At 36.7% G+C, this 19327-nt stretch overlaps 1 protein-coding gene across 1 annotated transcript in view; it reads left to right on the forward strand.

The window, feature by feature from the left end:
- LOC132545019 (RNA-binding protein Musashi homolog 2-like) overlaps positions 1–19327 on the forward strand; it is a 120619-nt gene that overhangs the window by 77684 nt on the left and 23608 nt on the right. Inside the window, exons 8-10 of the mRNA XM_060208683.1 lie at positions 13420–13502; positions 14474–14558; positions 16676–16738. Of these exons, the coding sequence (XP_060064666.1) occupies positions 13420–13502; positions 14474–14558; positions 16676–16738 (231 nt within the window). The remainder of the gene's footprint in view (positions 1–13419; positions 13503–14473; positions 14559–16675; positions 16739–19327) is intronic.

Below are 19327 nucleotides of genomic sequence, written 5' to 3' on the forward strand. Positions count from 1 at the left end.
TTACAGAGATATGGTGGTACTTGGCTTGCCATGTTTGAATTTTATTCTATGGTATTTTTCTCTCCACACAATCAATCAAGTGAACAGATAAAAAGGGCAGAAGTTGTAAGTGCTGAACTGAAGTGATTTCTGACTGACCTCCCCTTGTTGAGCTCTTCACCTCTTAATGTACTTGTGTAGTTCATGTTTCTTATCACTGCTGTTGAGATATAATCAGTGTTTAGAGAATGAAACTCTGGGTTAAAATGGATTTGACTAAAGCAGATAGGCATGTCATCAATATAGAGACCACACTGGTGCCACTGTGACAAAGAGAAACTGTGTTGGTCTGGCTAAATGAACCTGGATAAAGAAAAACTCCAGATAACATTCTCCTACATTCTATTCACTGCCCCGAAATAAAAGGCTGATAATATTCTTAAAATGTTAACAGGCTTATACAATAGAGACCTGGTAAAATGGCTTTAATCTTGGAAAGTTGAGAGAAAGATATTGCCTGTAAAACTGACGAAGGTAATGACTCACTTAGTATCCAACGAGTTGGCTTGTTTTAATTTGGTCACTTGGTCTGGAATAACAATTGTGTTGCAAATGGTCACTCTGATTAATCTGAACAAGGTCTGATTAATTATCAGTGGTGGATTTAAAGTAGTTGCTGAGTGTTTTGGCCACTGAACCCTTGCTGGTAATTAATTCATGGTGGCTATTGTGAAACTGGCCACATAAAGTTATATTGGTTGTTGTGGAGCTAGCCACCTAAGTCTGTTTGGTAGTGTGGATTTAGCCACATAAAGCTGTGTATTGAACTGCTCTGCCAATCTCTACCTAGCATTGACACATAGACCAGTCTCTGCCAATTTATAGTTTTTATAGTATTCTTCATCAGAGATTAAGTGAAAAACAAAGCGGTGACTATGTGATCGAGAAGTGAACTTGTTGATTACGTACATTTGGGAATGATACATACAGCTTGTTCTCACACATAACTTTATATTGTACTGAATAAGTTTACCCAATGGCGGCATTAGAAAGTCTGTACATCATCCTTTTATCTTGCTGGAGAGAGAAAGTGTCAAATCAGTGACAATGTGGAAGTGGTCACATCACATTAAAATGTTAGTTAGGGTATGTTAAGTTTACCAAATCTGAAATTATGGCATATATAACATGTTGACTTATATGACACTGATAAAAATTTTTCTTCAGGACGAAGTAACAACTTTGTATAATAACTGTTGAAATGAATAGTATATCTATGGAGCTATGTAGGGATTGGTTGCAGTGAAATGGTCCTGTCTTTCAGGAATCGCAGAAAATTAGTCCTTGGTTCCTTGTAATTTCAGTTGTATTGGTTTAGGATAGTTGTGACCCAGGTTGTCTGTGGGTCATTGTCTGACAGCTGTGCTGAGTTTTGATCAGGCTGACCCAGTATCAAACATCTATAAACCCCTCGGGTTTCTCTGCTCGGGTTTCTCTGGTTTTCTCTTCCCAGCTTTGTTTTGGTGTTTCAGTGTTAAGTTTGGTTCCAGATGGGTTGGATTTTTTTTCATAAATATGCTCCATTAATAGTTTGAGGGAATGCCAAGCAGGGCAACAGCTGGGCCATCTATCTGTTTCTGACCTCTGACCTCATGTTGTCTAGTCTACATCTAACCTTAATTGTGTAGAAATTTCTGAAACACACCCATATCTCCTTTATGTGTCTGTGTTTCTTCCTCCCTCTCCATCTCCTCTTTCTTTCTTTGTCCCCCCAAACCATTTCTCTTTCTTAAACATCTTGCCTTAGCTATTGAATTACCGCTAACCAGTGCGGACTATCTCCATGACTATGGAGTTCTGTTATCCAAGACAAACAAATCCATCTCTTCCCAGATTGTGAAATGTTTGTTCCCCAAACACTAGTTCATGTAGTTTCTAGTTAATTAGGTTTCAATCATATCAGGGTTCCTGTAGGCAGCTTGGTGCTAATTGTGAGACAAGTCCTTATCAGGTGTGGAACATAATTCCCTGCTTCTATGGCACCCTTAGACTCTTCTTAAAAATCAAATTTTCTTACTTTGTAGTAACACAATTGAGATTTGCCTTCTCACTGTGGTATGTTCTACAATAAATTTTTAAGCAACTGGTGTAGTAGTTACTGAAGTTATTTTCATCATTTTTACTAAAGGTTCAAATGTTTGGAATGGGAAGGGAAGTTATGGATGCTCATAAACAGTAGTTACAAAGATATCATATAAACTCCGGTATCTGCTGAAGTTTAAAAAGCGCCAATAATATTCATGCATGTGTATGGGAAAGGTGTTATCTCAGCAATCTTCATGCATATCTGTGCATGCGGCTGAGTCCGCCTACTTGGTGAATGTTACAAACTTTTGTGGGAGTCTGTGTTATGTCCCACTGAGGGACCATCACAAATGCTCTACCATTTTCCTGTCAAAAACAATTTGTGAAAAAGTAAGTTTGCCTGATGTTTGGAATAGATTTCTTCATATTTCTATTTCAACATCAATCCAACCACATATCCAGGCTGCTATCTGGAGAAAACATCACCCAAAAATCAATCTTTATTCAATATTTCATCATCAAATGTCTTTTATCAATCAGCCACTAAATGTGATTTGGTTAAGTTAATTAAGTTAGGAAGCATCTGGTAGTGAAACACAACACACTATTTCATGAGTCATTAACTTCCCTTTAAAGTAGGTTTCTGTTCTGTCACTTGTTAATCCAGTGGACCCACCTGACTGAGGCTGTGAACCTCCCCCTTCCTTGGCCAGGGACAGGACAGTGCATCTCTCTCTCCCCCTAACAGGGGCAGTTACAGTATAGAATTACTTCAGTAAACTAATCCCTTCCCCTGTTCCAGTGAACCTTCCCTACACTCTGGCTGTTACACTGAGCCTCGCCCTGGGTGAAGCTGTTAAAGTGAGCTCCCTACTGACTAAATATCCTATTCACCTCTGACAGAGGATATTACAGTAAATATCCTCCTACCTCCTGTTCGAGACTGTTACAGAGAACCTACATTTCTTCCACCAATCCCTGAAGCTGTTTTAGTGAAACAAACCCTTTCCTCATCCCCTGTTGACTGAGTTGGCTCCATTGCACCTCTTGCTTCTGAGTTTAGTGAAGTGACTTTTTTGGGGGAGTTTCTAACAAGGTCAGAAGAGCTAATACAAAAGTCAAATAAACCATTTGCAATGAAAGATCAGGCAAAGAATGTGACTACAAAGGAAGGTGTGTATAATGGTTTAGTGAAGACAATCCTCCAAACTATTATGATCTCTACACCAAAGACACCTTCGCATGTAAAATGGCAGTAAAGACTTTAATCCAGATGTATTCAAAGGTAGCTCCAAGTCTGCTGTAGACACTGTTTTATTGGTGTGTAATCATCAAGTTTTATTGTTCTGTAATTAAGTGGGATAATGTTGGAGTTGGCAGCTGTGTGTTTTTGGGAGAGGACTGTATCTAACAATATACATTTTAATCTTGTATAGAAAATATGTTTCATTGAACAATCGTGTTTTAGGATTTTTGTCTCAAATAGTAATGCCATTATACTCGTTTTAACTATCTGAGTGTAAAGATTGCAAGATGATGAGGAAAAGGTCACTACCTCAGCAAGGTCATGCCCTGATGGTAAGAAGGTCATGTCCCTACAGCATCAAGGTCAGGTCCCTACAGCATCAAGGTCAGGTCCCTATAGTAAGAAGGTCATGTCCCTACAGCATCAAGGACATGTCCCTACAGCATCAAGGTCAGGTCCCTACAGCATACAGCATCAAGGTCATATCCCTTCAGTAAATGTCGGAATAAATTAAGGAATTGAGTCATTATGATACAGTCATTTGACACGTAGCTAGATGTGTAGATGGTTGCTAAAAGTGACTCTCAAGGACTACCAGTATATGTTCATCCAGTGAGTGTACTTTAAAAAGATCATTCAGTAAAAATAGTCTTAAGATCAGACTACATTTGTGGTACATGATAAAGGTGTCATGTTGTTGTAGTGACAGAAGACGTCTGTGGAAATGTCATAGCTGATTGGCTGATGACAGTAGTCATAGAATGAAGTTTCCTGTGAGCACAGAATAGGACACAGAACCAAGGATATCTTTATCTGCCTGTCTATATACCTATCTGTATCTCTTCTGTACCAGGCCCAGGTCTCACAGATAAGGGTTACTCCATCCATTCCACCAGATAGTCGGTCCATGCTAGTTTTTGCTCCCTGTGAAGTCCCACTTTATCTCACTGGGACAATTATCACTTCCTCCCTAGGGTGTATACCTGTTTTGACCATATCATCACTCCTTGGAGTGTGGAACTCTCTAGTTCCTGCTGTGTCACTGATTTCTCCCTGTGAAAAAAAATCTCTTCCTCTCCATAACCCAGAGCTTCTGGCAGTCTGGTGCTGGGGAGGGGTTTGTTTACCTGACATAGAGGGAGATTATTTCATTTGGCATATGGATGAGTGGAGCAGGTGCTCCTCCACTTGGACTTTGTTGTAGCCAGTGAGGGGGATGTGAGGCTGTATATACCACTATAGGGAAGAGCTGTCCCTATTGCTTACACACATACCATCTAACTGGGCAGCAGGCAGATTGGTATTTTATCTGTTTAACTAAACAGTCACTAAAGCTCAGAGAGAAGTAACCCATCTCATTATATCTCCTAAATCCACTCTGCTATCATGTCCAATTTGTACCCAGAGGCAAATGCTGCCATTTCCGCTGAGACACAGCACCAGTGAGTGGATGTCTACAGCCGCAGCTTTCAGTCTATCACTGTATGGAACTACCGCAAGTGTAGAGAATTTAGACGAAGGTTTAGTAGTGATTTCCTGGGGTGAATGGAATATGTCCAAAGAGATTCTTAATATTTCTCAAACCATGAAACTCTCGAGATAAGCAGTAACACAATAATCTTACTCCCTAAACATAATACCTATCCAAATAAAAATAGCTTTTACCAACTTAATTTGAAACTATCTCATTATTCTGTCTCCTTCCCCTTCTGTTTTTTTACCTCCCTACTCTGGTCTTATCTCCTTACATTACAAGATTCCATCACTGGATGCCATCAACTTCCTGCACGGCCCCCTAACACAATAATATACATACATTTATTTTTCACCACCTTGGATATCCAGCTGAATAAAATCATAATTGTACTTTTTTCATTTTATTGTTTATGAAAAAATCTATTTCTGTTTTTTTTCTCTCAATGGACGCTCCAAGATTCTTGGTTTTTGCAATGGACATTAAATAATTTTTTGGTATTATAAGAATATGTATGGTATATTGTCCTTGTTTTGTTGATGAAGTGTTTTGATAGGCTGCTATTTTTGATTGCTTCCTCAGGTCAAAGTTGAAAGACAGAAAGAAGTGGTTTGAATACACTGAAATCATTACTTGATTACAATACTAACACCACATGTTGTTAGTTACCTATTTCTTTAGCAACATATGGCTCAGCCACAATGGGCAGTTTTACCTATAGAATTACCTCACGGAAATATATTGTTACGTTTGATCCCAGGTGGTGTGTGAAAAGGAAAAATCCATCGGAATGTTTAATTTCATGAGAAGAAAGAATCATTTTATTGACTTTTTAGCTGGGTATATATATATCTAGAGCAAAATCTAAGGTTAAATTGTCAAGGTCATGTACTGCTTCTTCTATTAAAGTGACCACTTGTCCCAGGGATGGTAGGAACTTAAAGTTGAAAATATTAATAGTGATTCATGAGGAATGCCTGAGAATTTTAGCATTAGCTGCTTTTGTAAACATTTGTAATTAAAAGTAAAGTACCAAGATTTCACTTGTTATTTGCATGCATTAATCCATGAATATTTTCCATCACTTTAAATTTAATTTGCACTCAGCTTCAAATATAAGGATATATGATATATTGCTGTTTTAATGTTATTCAGATATAAAGTTTTAACAAGTGCATAATTTTTGTGTATACCCCTTCCTGAGATAGAATGGGCATTATTTCATATAATAATAATTAGTTATTCTCTACAAGTTGTTTAATGCATATGAATTAGTGAGGATCCTACAAAACACAGGATGTTTGTGTAATAGTGTTTACAGACATTTGTATGGTATGTTGTAGCTTTGAACCGTAAATAAATCTCCACGTTCTCCATGTGTATTATTCCAGAGACAACTATGTACTCTCCCAGACCCAAGAAACACATTTTGAAAAGCAATTTTTGGCTTCATCTCAAAAACAGCTTCTTCATGTTGGTAACTTTGAACTTTGGGCAGCATGAGAACAGAAATCGGCAGTTGTATGATAGATGGAATTATGTCTGGATGTTCAAGGAACGGGCTAGAGATGATTGAACTCAACAGTAGTCATCCATATAGATGAAGGTGATATGGTGCGGGGTGGCAGCCAAAGAGAATATTGTGGGCAGGGCGAGACAGGTTGTAGTGAGGGACTAGCCAAGCTGGGTGGTAGTGAGGGCAGGGCAAAACAGGTAGCAGTGAGGGACTAGCCGAGATGGGTGGTAGTGAGGGCAGAGTGAGACAGGTTGTAGTGAGGGACTAGCCAAGCTGGGTGGTAGTGAGGGAGCAAAACAGGTAGCAGTGAGGGACTAGCCGAGATGGGTGGTAGTGAGGGCAGGGCGAGACAGGTTGTAGTGAGGGACTAGGCAAGATAGGTGGTAGTGAGGGCAGGGTGAGACAGGTTGTAGTGAGGGACTAGGCAAGATGGGTGGTAGTGAGGGCAGGGCGAGACAGGTAGTAATGAGGGCAGGTTGAAACGTATATCAATGAGGGCAGGGTGAGATAGGTAGTGAGGGACTGGTGAGACTGGTATTAGTGAAGGTGTGGTGAAAAGGGTAGTGTAGGTTTGGGGCCAGTTAGAAGACAATAACATGGTTCACTAATGTCTGTACATATTTGACGATTTACTTAAATTTACTGTCTAATTGTATTTATTGGACAGTTGTAATTAGGTCATTTCAGGCACATGAAGTATTCCACATCCATGAAAGGGAAAAAATTTCTCTTAACAAAATCTGAAGGAGATATTAAATTGAAACAATAGAAAGGTATGAAGTGATTAAAAATTGAGCAAATACTTGAATCAGAATGAGGTTATTTTGTATTAACGATATAATGCTTCCTTTAAACATATACCTGTTGAAGTCTGTATCTATACACCAAATTATGATCAAATACCTTTCTAGTGCTAATAAAGCTGTGTTTAACCTGTGACTTCAGGTAAACATGAGACATCTGTTCTGGGACCACATGTCTAGGCAGATCTGTTTACTTTTGTTTGGCTGGTCATTTCCCACCCTACTCATAGAAACAATGGATACAGGCCATAAAACTACACTAATATCAACATAATGCCAGTTTTTATTTTCTATTTCATTCATCACTTTCCTATATACTGTGATGGTTTTTGGATATTCCCATAGATTACATTAAATTTTTGGATTTTCCGAAGTTTACAGTACTTTTTTTTATAGAAATATTTTCTCGCGGTTACTGTCAATTCTAAACATTAAGTTGTTGTATTTTTTTGTGATTTCCATCTTGTTTCTTCCTTACTCTATGATATATTTGATTTTCTGTGATGTTGAATTTGCCTGTTATTGCTGAACGTGGGAAATTAAGTTAGGATTTTTCTGATGTAATTCCTATTGATGGTGTCAGTCAGTACAGAGGATTGACGATAATTCACCCCCTTCAGTACTTAAGAGGGTACATGCTCCAACCTGGCGACCAGCATTAGTGCTCTTCGGGGCTGGAGGCACATTTAAGCTATTATTTGAACTATTTGCAGTTACTCTGCCTACCAGTTTCAAATGGGAAGTGCTACTTGGAAAAATGCTGTCTGCAAATTAAACTTTCTTGTATAAAGTACACTAAATTTGTAATGACAAATGTCGTGTGGGCATTGAAATGAAGAAATTAGTCTTTTACACATTATCTGTTCACAGCAGAAAGGCTTGAGATGTGACTAGGTATATAAGGAATATTATTTCTGTTGATGAATAATATCTATCACAATTTAGATATTTGAATGTTGAAATTTCACTTGCTTTATTTTGTATATGTGTATAGGCTGGTGTGTAGACTAAAACGATAGGTACTGTGTTACATGTTTACTCTGAACTCTTCTGTCTTACGACTGGTATAAATCAGGGCAGAAAGTGTGAAAATGGCCCTTGTAATCTTTAGTAAACATACCCAGTATTGACAAATCTTTGGAATGTTTTCAAGTATCCTTCTAGATACAACGTTTCAGTCTCTACCTTATCTGATGAATATGATCCAGATATTTTGTACCGATGGTATTTTTTTTCTAATTTGAGCTCGGATATTAGTACAACTGGGACAATATTCATGATGATGATGATGAAAATTGAGGATGGCACCATGCAGATAATCTACTTATTTACTGGTTAACCCAGATAATTTGAATATAGTATTTTCTGCAAGGTTTTTTGTTGAGTAGGAAAACTGTGGTCTCTGTGATGTTAGACAGAACATAACCTGTTATCGAGCTATCAGGCCATATTGTTGACACTGGGCATAATCTGAGAAGAAAGCCCCAAATGAAAGTTAGTGGGTCACTACAGAGAATCGTGTTAGGTACTACATTATATTACCTGTGTAATACAAATCCTTCTTTTCCTGTTTTCTTTCTCGTTTTATTGTCGGTGAATTTTGACCAGTCCTTAAAGAGTTAAGTATGTATTGGCGTATGAGAGTATTATTGAACCTGTTTTCATTGACAATTTAATAACCACAGCAAAACATTAGCAAATGTGGCGTGGTTTGGCACAAAAGAACCAACAGGCTTTTGAATGTTACAAGAAGGTAGTAATATTAAGTTGAGGCAGTCTAGATAGCCAATCCACACTTGTATGTATAAACTATACAGGGCCTATTCTTTGTTGGACTGTTTATTGGGATGGATTGTTGTATTAGGCGTTTGAATTGACAGGTTGTAATATAAAAGCTAGGGGCACCTGCATCAAACTTGATTGAGGAACTTTACATTAACTGTTAATTTGATAATTGGTTTGAAAGTAAATTAGGCATAACTTATACAATCGTCTGTATGTTTTGCATGTTTACTGATAGAATTATTCAGCATACTTTTGTCACTAGTGCATTGCGCTATCCAGGCTTGTTTTAAATCAAGCTTTAGGGTTATAAATTGCATGGGCTTTGTATGGTAGTCTTAGCTATGTGATATATCTAGCTACATGGTAGAACTACCTACATGATAGACCTTAGCTAGGTGATAAACCAATAGCTCAGTGGTATACTTTTTGTTTTCCCCTTCACTCTAGAATATCCTACACTAGCTGCACGGCAGCAGATCTTTGAACAAAGGTGGATAACTCTACATATTTTCACTATACTATTGCTTCTATGCTTGAAGATGGGAAAATTTTTCAATGCATATTCTTACTTAATTTCCATAATATTTATCAAGGTTTTGATTGCAGCTTGGAGAACTCTCAGATGCTCCATGGGAACGTTAAGTAGTTGTTGTTGATGCCCAGCAATGTTGAGATGTTATGCGTGTCCGGCTGGATCCATTTATACTGATGTTGTACTTGATTTTTCAGGCTTCCTTCACAACCCATGGGGAACATAAAAGGATTAAAATATAGGAGAGTCAGCGGACCCTATGGTATACTTCATCTGTAGCTAGCCACAGAGTAGGCCGATTCTGTGTAGTGTCAACTGTCTAGCACAGTATGAGCTGGCTATTAGCTTCTGTCCATAGTAGATTCGTGTACAAGCAATAGTGGTAACACCTGAGGCGGTATTACGTAGTATCTACCTTCTCAATGTTATTGTGCCTAGTGGTGGTAGGGACACATAAAACCCCTGTACCATTGTTTCTTCAGTATTATTTTTAGCCCACTCTCCTTTATGTTTTCTTACTTTTGACATATTCAACCCTTCCCAATCTGATTTATTTCTTGGAATAACTTTTATCAAGACAATGCATGATTTTGCAACAGTTCACATTATGCTTACTTATTTTCACAAAATTTAAAAGAAAAGCTAGATACTTCATATAGAAATAAGCCAAATGAGGACCATTGATCAGGGATCAGAGTTTGAATTTTGTGATCTTTTAGGTAACATACAAAGTTTGTACTCCCCTAGGTTACATACAAACTTTATCTCTTAGGTACCATACAAAGATTCTTGTCTCTTAGGTAACATACAAAGTTTGTAGTCTCCTAGGAAACATACATACTTTGTAGTGTCTTAAGTAACATACAAAGTTTGTAGTTGCCTTGGTAACATGCAAAATTTGTAGTCCCCTAGGTAACATACAAAGTTTGTAGTTGCCTTGGTAACATGCAAAGTTTGTAGTCTCCTAGGTATCATACAAAGTTTGTCGTGTCTTGGGTTTTATACAAAATTTGTAGTCTCCCAGGTCCCGTAAAATGTGTGAAGTTTCTGGCTGAAAAACAATGGCAGTAAATATTTGTATCAAGACTGATTTATTATGAAACTGGATGATACTCATGGAATACATTGACCCAACACAGAGAAAATAAAATAAAGACATTTTGAGACTTAAGAGTAAAAGTGTTAGATGAATAGTAGCTATATATTGTATGGACTAAGGAATGGCTTTGTCATCAGTATTTGATACGTTTTAGTGCATGTAATGTAATAGAGAGCCGACATGTCGTAATTATATATACCTCACATTTTTGGAATGAGCACTTCGTGAACTTTTGTTAATTGTTTTCTTGACAAATTTTTTTAGTTTATGGTGTATTACAACATTAACATGAAAAATATGGCTCACAAAGTAGTACACTGCTATCGGAACATAAGGGCACATTTTATCTGTAAGTCTGTGTTGCCATGTCTGGAACATATCTCAATCACGACTGGCCATATACAGTGCTGTGGCTCTGTTGTTGTGGATATATCATGCATGCTTACCAAATTTTCCCAAATTCAGAAAGTACCATTTAGGATAGCAAAATATGCTACTGTAATATAAGGTGTATATTTCTCATCTTGGGGTTTAGCCATGGGTAAGAGATTTAGATATCATAGGGATGTAAATTTCCATATATCTCTTGTCTGTTTATCTTTCATAAAATTTTTCCTTCATTTTATTAATGTAAAAATAGTTAATATTTTCTCATAGAAAACTTTTTTCTCATTTCTTAACTCATTTCTCAATGCCAAAAAGTCATACATGTGTATCATGTGTTTCTAACTTTTTTGTAGGTAGTATTTTTTATCAAGGGAGATAATTCATAAAAAATATGTTAACCATCATGCATGGTTGTTTGTTTCGCTATCTGATGTTAATATTAACATTAAACTCTGGTAGATTAATGTCTAGAGAGCTATAATCTTAATTCTTGTTGAACTAATGAGTTACACTAGCACAAGTAGAAAATCCAGTTCACATAGCTCATGTTTTTAACTAGGTCTGTGTGGACGCTTATTCCAATGTGGTGATGGATTTGATAGCAGTGAATTACATTAAAATGGTCTTATTGACTTAGGTGAAATAATTAAGACACAATATGATAACCATTAAAAGCAGTTCTGTTTAAAATTTAAAAAAAAAAAAAAAAAAAAGGAAAAAAATGGGGGACAAAAATGCAATCACATAAACTCCAGTCTGAATTTAGTTTGGGAAATGATATATTTTCTGCCGGCCCGAATGTTACATGTCACTTTGATCTCAGGAGAGGCAGATAATGAAACAATGTTATCAGAAATAAAAAAAGAAAAAACAAGTAGCAAGGAAAATAAATGTGTTTCTGAATTCCATTTGGGTTTCATGTTCCTTTGAAAATATCATTGTACATTTAGTGTGTCTGTCAAGTGGTGTGTTACCATGTTATGTGGTATGGAAAGGTATAGATCAGGAAAGGAAAATTGTGTTAGTTTTATTCAATTGGACTGATTCTCATGTCTGATATATATGCGGTCATCATCTAGGGGCCTTTGTACAGGGGAATTCAGCAGATCTAAGAACTGGTAAAAAGATTCACATGTCACCAGAAAACAAGTTGACTGTAAAACATTTGGCGGGGAATTATAAAATAACAAGTATCAAGTAGATCAGAAAACAAGTACGGTAAATTAATTTTTTTAGAGGTAGTATTTTTTGAAATGATGATGGTTTAGAAAACCACGAAAGAAATGGGGAAAGAAAACAGCACAAAAGGCAAAATATCCTGACATGTTTCTCTGGGGATCTGTTGTGTTCAGACTTGTTTTGCATCGAGGTATACATCTTCCTTGTCAAGGCCTTGTTTACTAAAACACGTTGGAAGGAAATGGCAGCTAACAGGACAAATAGATGTAAACACAAGGCAACATTGTGATGTGGACATAGCTAATATTGGGCTGGTTATGGTTAAACACAGAGTTGTAACAGACTGACCACTAAACTTACACCACCTTTGTTAACAAAAAGATAATATATTCGATCTTTGCCGTGTGGAATTAAACACAGCCAACAAATGTCTTGAACAAACATTTGGTGCTGATAAATAAACATACAAGAATATTGTCATTAAATACATGAAAGAAATGTTGACGGTATTTTGTGAATCGTTATTGAGGAGGTATTTTGTGAAATGTTATTGAGGAGAAGTTAGGTGACAATTTGCTCCTTTGATGTATCACAGGGTTTACTTACAATTCAGGTTTATGTAGAATTCCCATAAGTTTTCTTACAAATTTGCTTCAATATCTTAACAGTCTTGTTAACGTAATTTGGAAATTTAAAAAACACATCAACTGGCATGCTCATGCATCAGATTAATGAGCTTGGGTACTGCCTCAGTTTCTTCATTAAATGTACCTATTAATAGTTCATCAAATTCTTGAGCCTGTGGGAAAGTTTCTTCCTATTGAGAGAAATCAAACGTACTGGACATATCAGAGACGGATAAAAGTATAGTAGTAAGTCTACTTCTATGTTTGGCCCTGTGAAGGAAAAAGAAAAAGAGGAAGCAAATTTGCAAGTTTGAATGTATTCTTTAATATATGTACAGTTTATAGATGTAAAATTGATATCTGATGATTAGTATAAATTGTTGGTAAGGTTGTGTGGTGCAAGGGAGACAATCCCAACACTAAGTAGATTCCTGGCAGCAGACCTTTTCATCACTGAGTTTGATAAGCATAAAGATATTGGCCTTGTTGTTTTTTGTCTTTATGGCACGGTCAACTGTTATCTGGTTAGTGTTTTTGGCATATTTGAAAATTTAAAAAAAAGGGAAAGTTTTGTATTAATAAATTTCAATTTTGTACAAAATTAGAATTTGTGTTGATGATTAACCAGATAGTAGACTTTGCCTTTAATCAACGGTTGTTTAGGTATCATCTAAATTGTTACTTATTCCTCATTTTTTTGTCCTTCAGGGTTCGGGTTCGTGACCTTCGAGTCAGAAGATGTGGTTGACAAAGTGTGTGATATTCATTTCCATGAGATCAACAAAAAGATGGTGAGTGAGATTATCTTCATTTTTCCCTGTTAAAGTTCAGATGCGTTTTTTGGGGTTTTTTTTGTTGGCAGAAATTTAAGCCTTGTGGTATCACCAACAGGTTTTGTTTAATTTTTGATGTTTTTTCAGCTGTTTTATCTGATTATTGCATGAAGTGAAGGACATGAATTATATTTTGGGACCTTAGGGACCTTAAGGAGTATTAATTGACTAGAAAAAATGACTGTCGGTATGAAAATGGTAACAATGATTGTTGGTATGAAAATTGGTAGCAATGACTTGGTATGAAAATGGTAACAATGATTGTTGGTATGAAAATGGTAACAATGACTTGGTATGAAAATGGTAACAATGATTGTTGGTATGAAAATGGTAACAATGACTTGGTATGAAAATGGTAACAATGATTGTTGGTATGAAAATGGTAACAATGACTTGGTATGAAAATGGTAACAATGACTAGGTATTTGATGTTGCCACATCTTAGAAATTTCCTGAACGCTGACAAAAAAATACTGCTTTTCCATTTAATATGTTTGTTGTGAACATACATGTTGATATATTACGAACTGACTGTTTAAATTTTAGGCCAATGTTTGAAATATTAACATGGTTTTATGACATTTTGCCAGTTCAACAAAGTTATATAATTGTATGTATTACAGGGTAAGTAGTTTATCAATCTTTTTGAGTATTTATATATACATGTATTAACATCAGATTTCATCATCTTTTTGTATTGTTGTAAGCAAAACAATGTAAGGTAAAAAAAAGATCATTACCAGCTTAACAACAATTATATAAAATATCTATATTCTGTTTACCTCTGTTTTATATGAAGTCATCTTATTCGAGTAAGTGACATTATTCAGAATAAATAGATACAAATTTATAAAGAAAATAATTTTTTTTCAATCAATTCGAAGGGATTTGACTCTGCCGTGTGACAACATGCCTATCTTATATTGTAGGTGGAGTGTAAGAAGGCCCAGCCCAAGGAGGTCATGTTACCAACAAGCCTAGCTCGGGGTAGGGGCCTTTCAAGGGGCACGTTGAGTGAGTTCTCTTGGTTTGATGTAGATCTGGGTTGTTAGCATTTATATCTGTGTATCTACATCTCTGCCCATCAGGCTCCACTTGCACTTTGACCTTTTGCTATTTTTTCTAATTTTGGGAAAAAAATGAAAAAGAAACAAAACAAGACAAAACCAAAATAGAAATGAAAAAAAAGAACAAGTGATTATTTTGATTGCATGCCAAAAGTTTTAGCAGTTGGTATTTTGTATTAGCCGTGCCCAGTTTGTGAAACGTTAGCAAGCAGTATGTTGAACATGGATTACATCCATTTTGTTACTTGTCTGTATACCACTCGACATTGTGGTCCCTGTAGAAGTATAGTCTTGTCCCTCTTCACATCTGTTGTCAAAGAAACAGGAACATGGTACCAAAGCTTGAGTCCTTGTGTCTAAACATCCTCATTTCCTTTACATAATCTTCCTTTAGGAGAAGAAATTGCTTTGATTTTGGCCTGAGTAATGCTTTTTATGCTCCGAATCACTGATGTTGTAGTTTATTATAACAACAGAGGGTTTCTTCCTCTTTATCAAATAATATGAAATTTCATTCTTATCCTGCACATTTTCGCTTGAATATCTTCAAATCTTGCAAGCTTCCATGAAACTAGTTTCTCCACCAATGACAAAACCTTTGTAGTGACATGTAGAGGTGACGGTACTTTTGCCCCCATCGCGAAGCAATGGTTGTCCATTTCCTGTTTTCTGCAGCTGATTTGAAGAATGGAGATAACCGTAAGTGTTACCAGCCTCCCAAAAGAAAGTGCCACGAGTTGTTGGTTATAGGACTGTAGATACTGCTGCCATTTTAGTGTTTAATTTCTCCTTGAAATGCTTAGTTACCAAGCAACCTACCAATCCTGAACATTAGAGAGGCGGAAGCACGGTAACATTTACTGTTAATCCTTACCATTATAGATACTGCAAGCTAGAATTTTTGTTCGTTAACTCATGACAAGTTTCAACTAATTTGAGCACTTCAAGTGTCTTCATTAATATTGCCAACCAAGCAAATTTTTAACTTTTCCAAAAGAAGATAATTAAAACTTCTCTTGCATATATCATGTCTTTTCCTGCTACCAACCTGCTTCTTTTCTTGTGTTTACACAACTGGTTGTATACCTGATGTACAGACCTAGACTGTAACTGACCAACTGCTATAAAAGATTGGAAACTTAATATCATCTGTGTTGATAAAAACCCTGGGTCTCTTTTATTTGTCAACTTAGTGCTCTGGATCTGGGGGAGAACTAGGATCTGCACCAAACCAAGAGAATTACAACTTGCATTTGAAACGTTTTGAATTGTAACCCTTTCTTCATTTAACTTGTCTGTTGACTGTCGAGGACGACATTCGTGTAGTCCTCGGGGGTAACAGGCTGGATCTGTTCCTCATCATCTGCTGTTTTTCTTGTAACACTGCATTGGCATTTTGTTTACTTATTGACATGAAAACAAGAAAATGTGAATTTGAAATTACCAATGATTAATTACTGTTTAGAGAATTATGATAATGATGACAATAATAATGAAAAAATGAAGATGAAAAACTGAGATATCCAAGCAGTCATTAACATTAGCAGTAGAAGGAAACTTTGGTACATGTTGTGTATGTCTATTGACTTTTTCACACCCGAGGTCATTTGCTGCGAGCCTAATGCTGCGAACGACCAATGAGACGGTGTGACAGAGTTGAGATTATCACTGTAGAATATTGTTGTCGTAGATGATTTGTATATTTTTTTTTGCACTATTGGTGTGAGGTGCACTGGGTTAGACCATACTCCCAAGGACTATTTACATCTGTTGGCTTTCATAGTGTATCGCTGTGTATAATGGCTGCCCGCAGTGACAAATTGTCGGAGCTCCAAGGTAGATCGCAGCATTCAGGGAAGTAGATGACACAAAATGTTGTTTTGAAAAACAGTCTAGACCTCCCTATGGCAGGTGAGGCCGGCCGTGTGGTGGGGGGGTTTAGACTGTGGGCTGGTGTGGGCTGGTAGACGGGACCTGTTACCGGGACCCTAGCTCTATACATGTGTGTGCTTATCTCTGCTGCCACTAAAACTTGTTTCCCTTTTTTTTCTAATCCTTTCGTAGTGACGAATGAAGATGGCGAGATTGTGTGGGATTTATCAAGCGACATTATTATGCCAGAGCTGTGTAAGTTCACCTCCCTCCCTTGCCCCATTACGTTCCTTCTTTCACCTGATTGTAATGCCCCATCCATTTTAATGGGCACAGTTGGGGTGTTTAGAAGGATGATAAAATCTACCTGGCCTATCCGCTGTACAGACTGTACAGGCCTCAACTTCATCAAACCAAACTATTTAATGGCATGCCCTACAATTGGTCAAACATTTCGACCAATCAGAGGGCATGGTGAGTTTAATGTTGATGAATTTGAGGCTTGTTTAACAACTAATATTTTATTGCTTTTGCTATTAGACCATGTGACTGAAGAAGATTACATTTTTATGCATTTTGCCATTGAAAGTTTGCTTTTCATTTTCATTAAAAGGGCATTAAGTTAGTAAGCAAAAATAGTACGTTGTTGTTTTGAAATTAGTTTCTAGAAACAAAATGGAGGGAAACATTTAAAAATTGATTTCTTGTGTATGACATGAGCAATAGAAACCCCTTTGGAATAGATTTGATGAATAGAAACTGTGATGGCAACCATCCTCACACAATAAATTTTAATATTGAAAACCGAAATAAGACTTTAATATCAATATGATGTTGAAATTCTTAGGGTCATAACCCCAACTCAATGTTTAAATGTCTGCCGTTACCCCAGCAACCCCACGCCATCAGCTGTTAACATGGGCTATTATATGTAGGTTGCATGACAATACGATTGGGGTCAGGTATCCATAGCGATACCTGGCCCTCCAATCAGAGTAGAGAGAAACCTGTACTGTGGAGTACTGTCTATACATCTTATTCTAGACGTTAGATTTGCATTTTGGCATCGTAGTGTTTTGCTGTGGTGCATGAAACAGTCTAACAATTATAATCTTTATTTTATATAATTCTTTTCCAGATGCTGAATCTATTCATATCTGTCCAGTCATTTCATCGTTTTCTACATGTATTTCTTTTGTTCTTGAATTTCTAATTTTTTCCTCTCAATATTTATCTGTAGGTGCCTTTTATGTTGAGAATTGTAAGCCATTTCATTGATAAATACAGAAAAAAAGAATAGCTAAAAACAAAATTTAACTTAACAAACCTAAGGTATTTGATAGACCATTTCTGGGTAGGATGTGAGCCTTAGCATGTTGGCTTTGTGTGTGCCCTGTCTCAGCGTGTCTGCTACTATGTGTGTAGCATTAGTGTAGTTAATGAGGCTATGATAACAGCACTGCTGAAGCTACTCCATACATGTATTAACTTTAGAGGTAGATCAGTTCAGTTGAGACAATTAAAATTCAAGACATCTTGAAAAAGAAACAGAGCAAAGAAATCTGGTAAACAATCGCCGGATAGACTCTAACTAATCAAGACTAGAACTCATTAACTCAGCAAGCAATAGGATAGACTGGTAATCCAGCAGACAACAAACTAGCATTAGTAAGCTAGGCATCCATAAACTAGAACTTGGTTACCCAGCAGACAATAAATGAGAACTTCGTAACCCAGCAGAAAATGAACTAGAACTCCATAACCTCACAGACAAAAAACTAGAACTCACTAACCCAGCAGTGATAAACCAGAACTCCGTAAGTCTATAGACAACAAACTAGAACTTGGTAACCTACAACCATAGACACTTGGTAAGCTGCAGACAAAGGTACGCTGGCAGACAAACTAAAAACCGATGAACCAGCCGACCATAAACTTAACCTTGGTCACCCAGAGGATCATACATTTGAACCCTGAAACCAACAAGAATGCAGACTAGAAATAAGTGTCCAACAAGAAAGCAGACTAGAAATAAGTTACCAACAAGAATGCAGACTAGAAATAAGTTACCAACAAGAATGCAGACTAGAAATAAGTTACCAACAAGAATGCAGACTAGAAATGAGTTACCAACAAGAATGCAGACTAGAAATAAGTTACCAACAAGAATGCAGACTAGAAATAAGTTACCAACAAGAATGCAGACTAGAAATAAGTAACCTAGAAGAATGATATTAGTATTGCTAAGGTCCAAAGCTAGTGGTTAACAAAAATTTCAAGGTCAAAATGACACCAGTTTTTGAGAGATAAGAAATTTATTGCCCTACCATCTCTCCCTTGTGGTAATACATGCCTGCAATTTTGTAGATATGTGTTACATTTTCTGACAAATTCTTCTGCGCTTCATATCGGGAAGCAGCACCAGCTACTTCCATTACATAAGCGATAACAAAGATAGAAAGTCATAGCTCGATATTGGAAGGAAAGCCAACAAAAAGTGACTTTTATAATGAAATAGAGCAGATAATATTGGTTTGTATAAGGTTGGATAGGTGGAGATGAGCTGCCGTCCAATTACTTGTCATGTTAATATGGTGCCCCAAGCAAGCAGTGTATAGAGTTTGCTAGCAGTACAGATAGCTGCCGTCTAGAGAGAAATTGTCTTCTAGATAGGAAATATTATTCTTTGAACATAATCCATTTAGTTAGCAATTCACTCAAATACTGACAGTGGAAGATGAGATGGTTCGGATGATTTATAGGATAAGAAGTTGGCTATAACATTGACAGTCATAAATGACCCACAGCTACAAAAGATAGTAGTGACTCTAATAGAGAAGCAAT

The sequence above is a fragment of the Ylistrum balloti genome, unplaced genomic scaffold (assembly GCF_031769215.1).
Source record: "Ylistrum balloti isolate Yb309-2 unplaced genomic scaffold, AGI_CSIRO_Ybal_v1 Utg369820, whole genome shotgun sequence".
NCBI classification, from domain to species: Eukaryota; Metazoa; Mollusca; class Bivalvia; order Pectinida; family Pectinidae; genus Ylistrum; species Ylistrum balloti.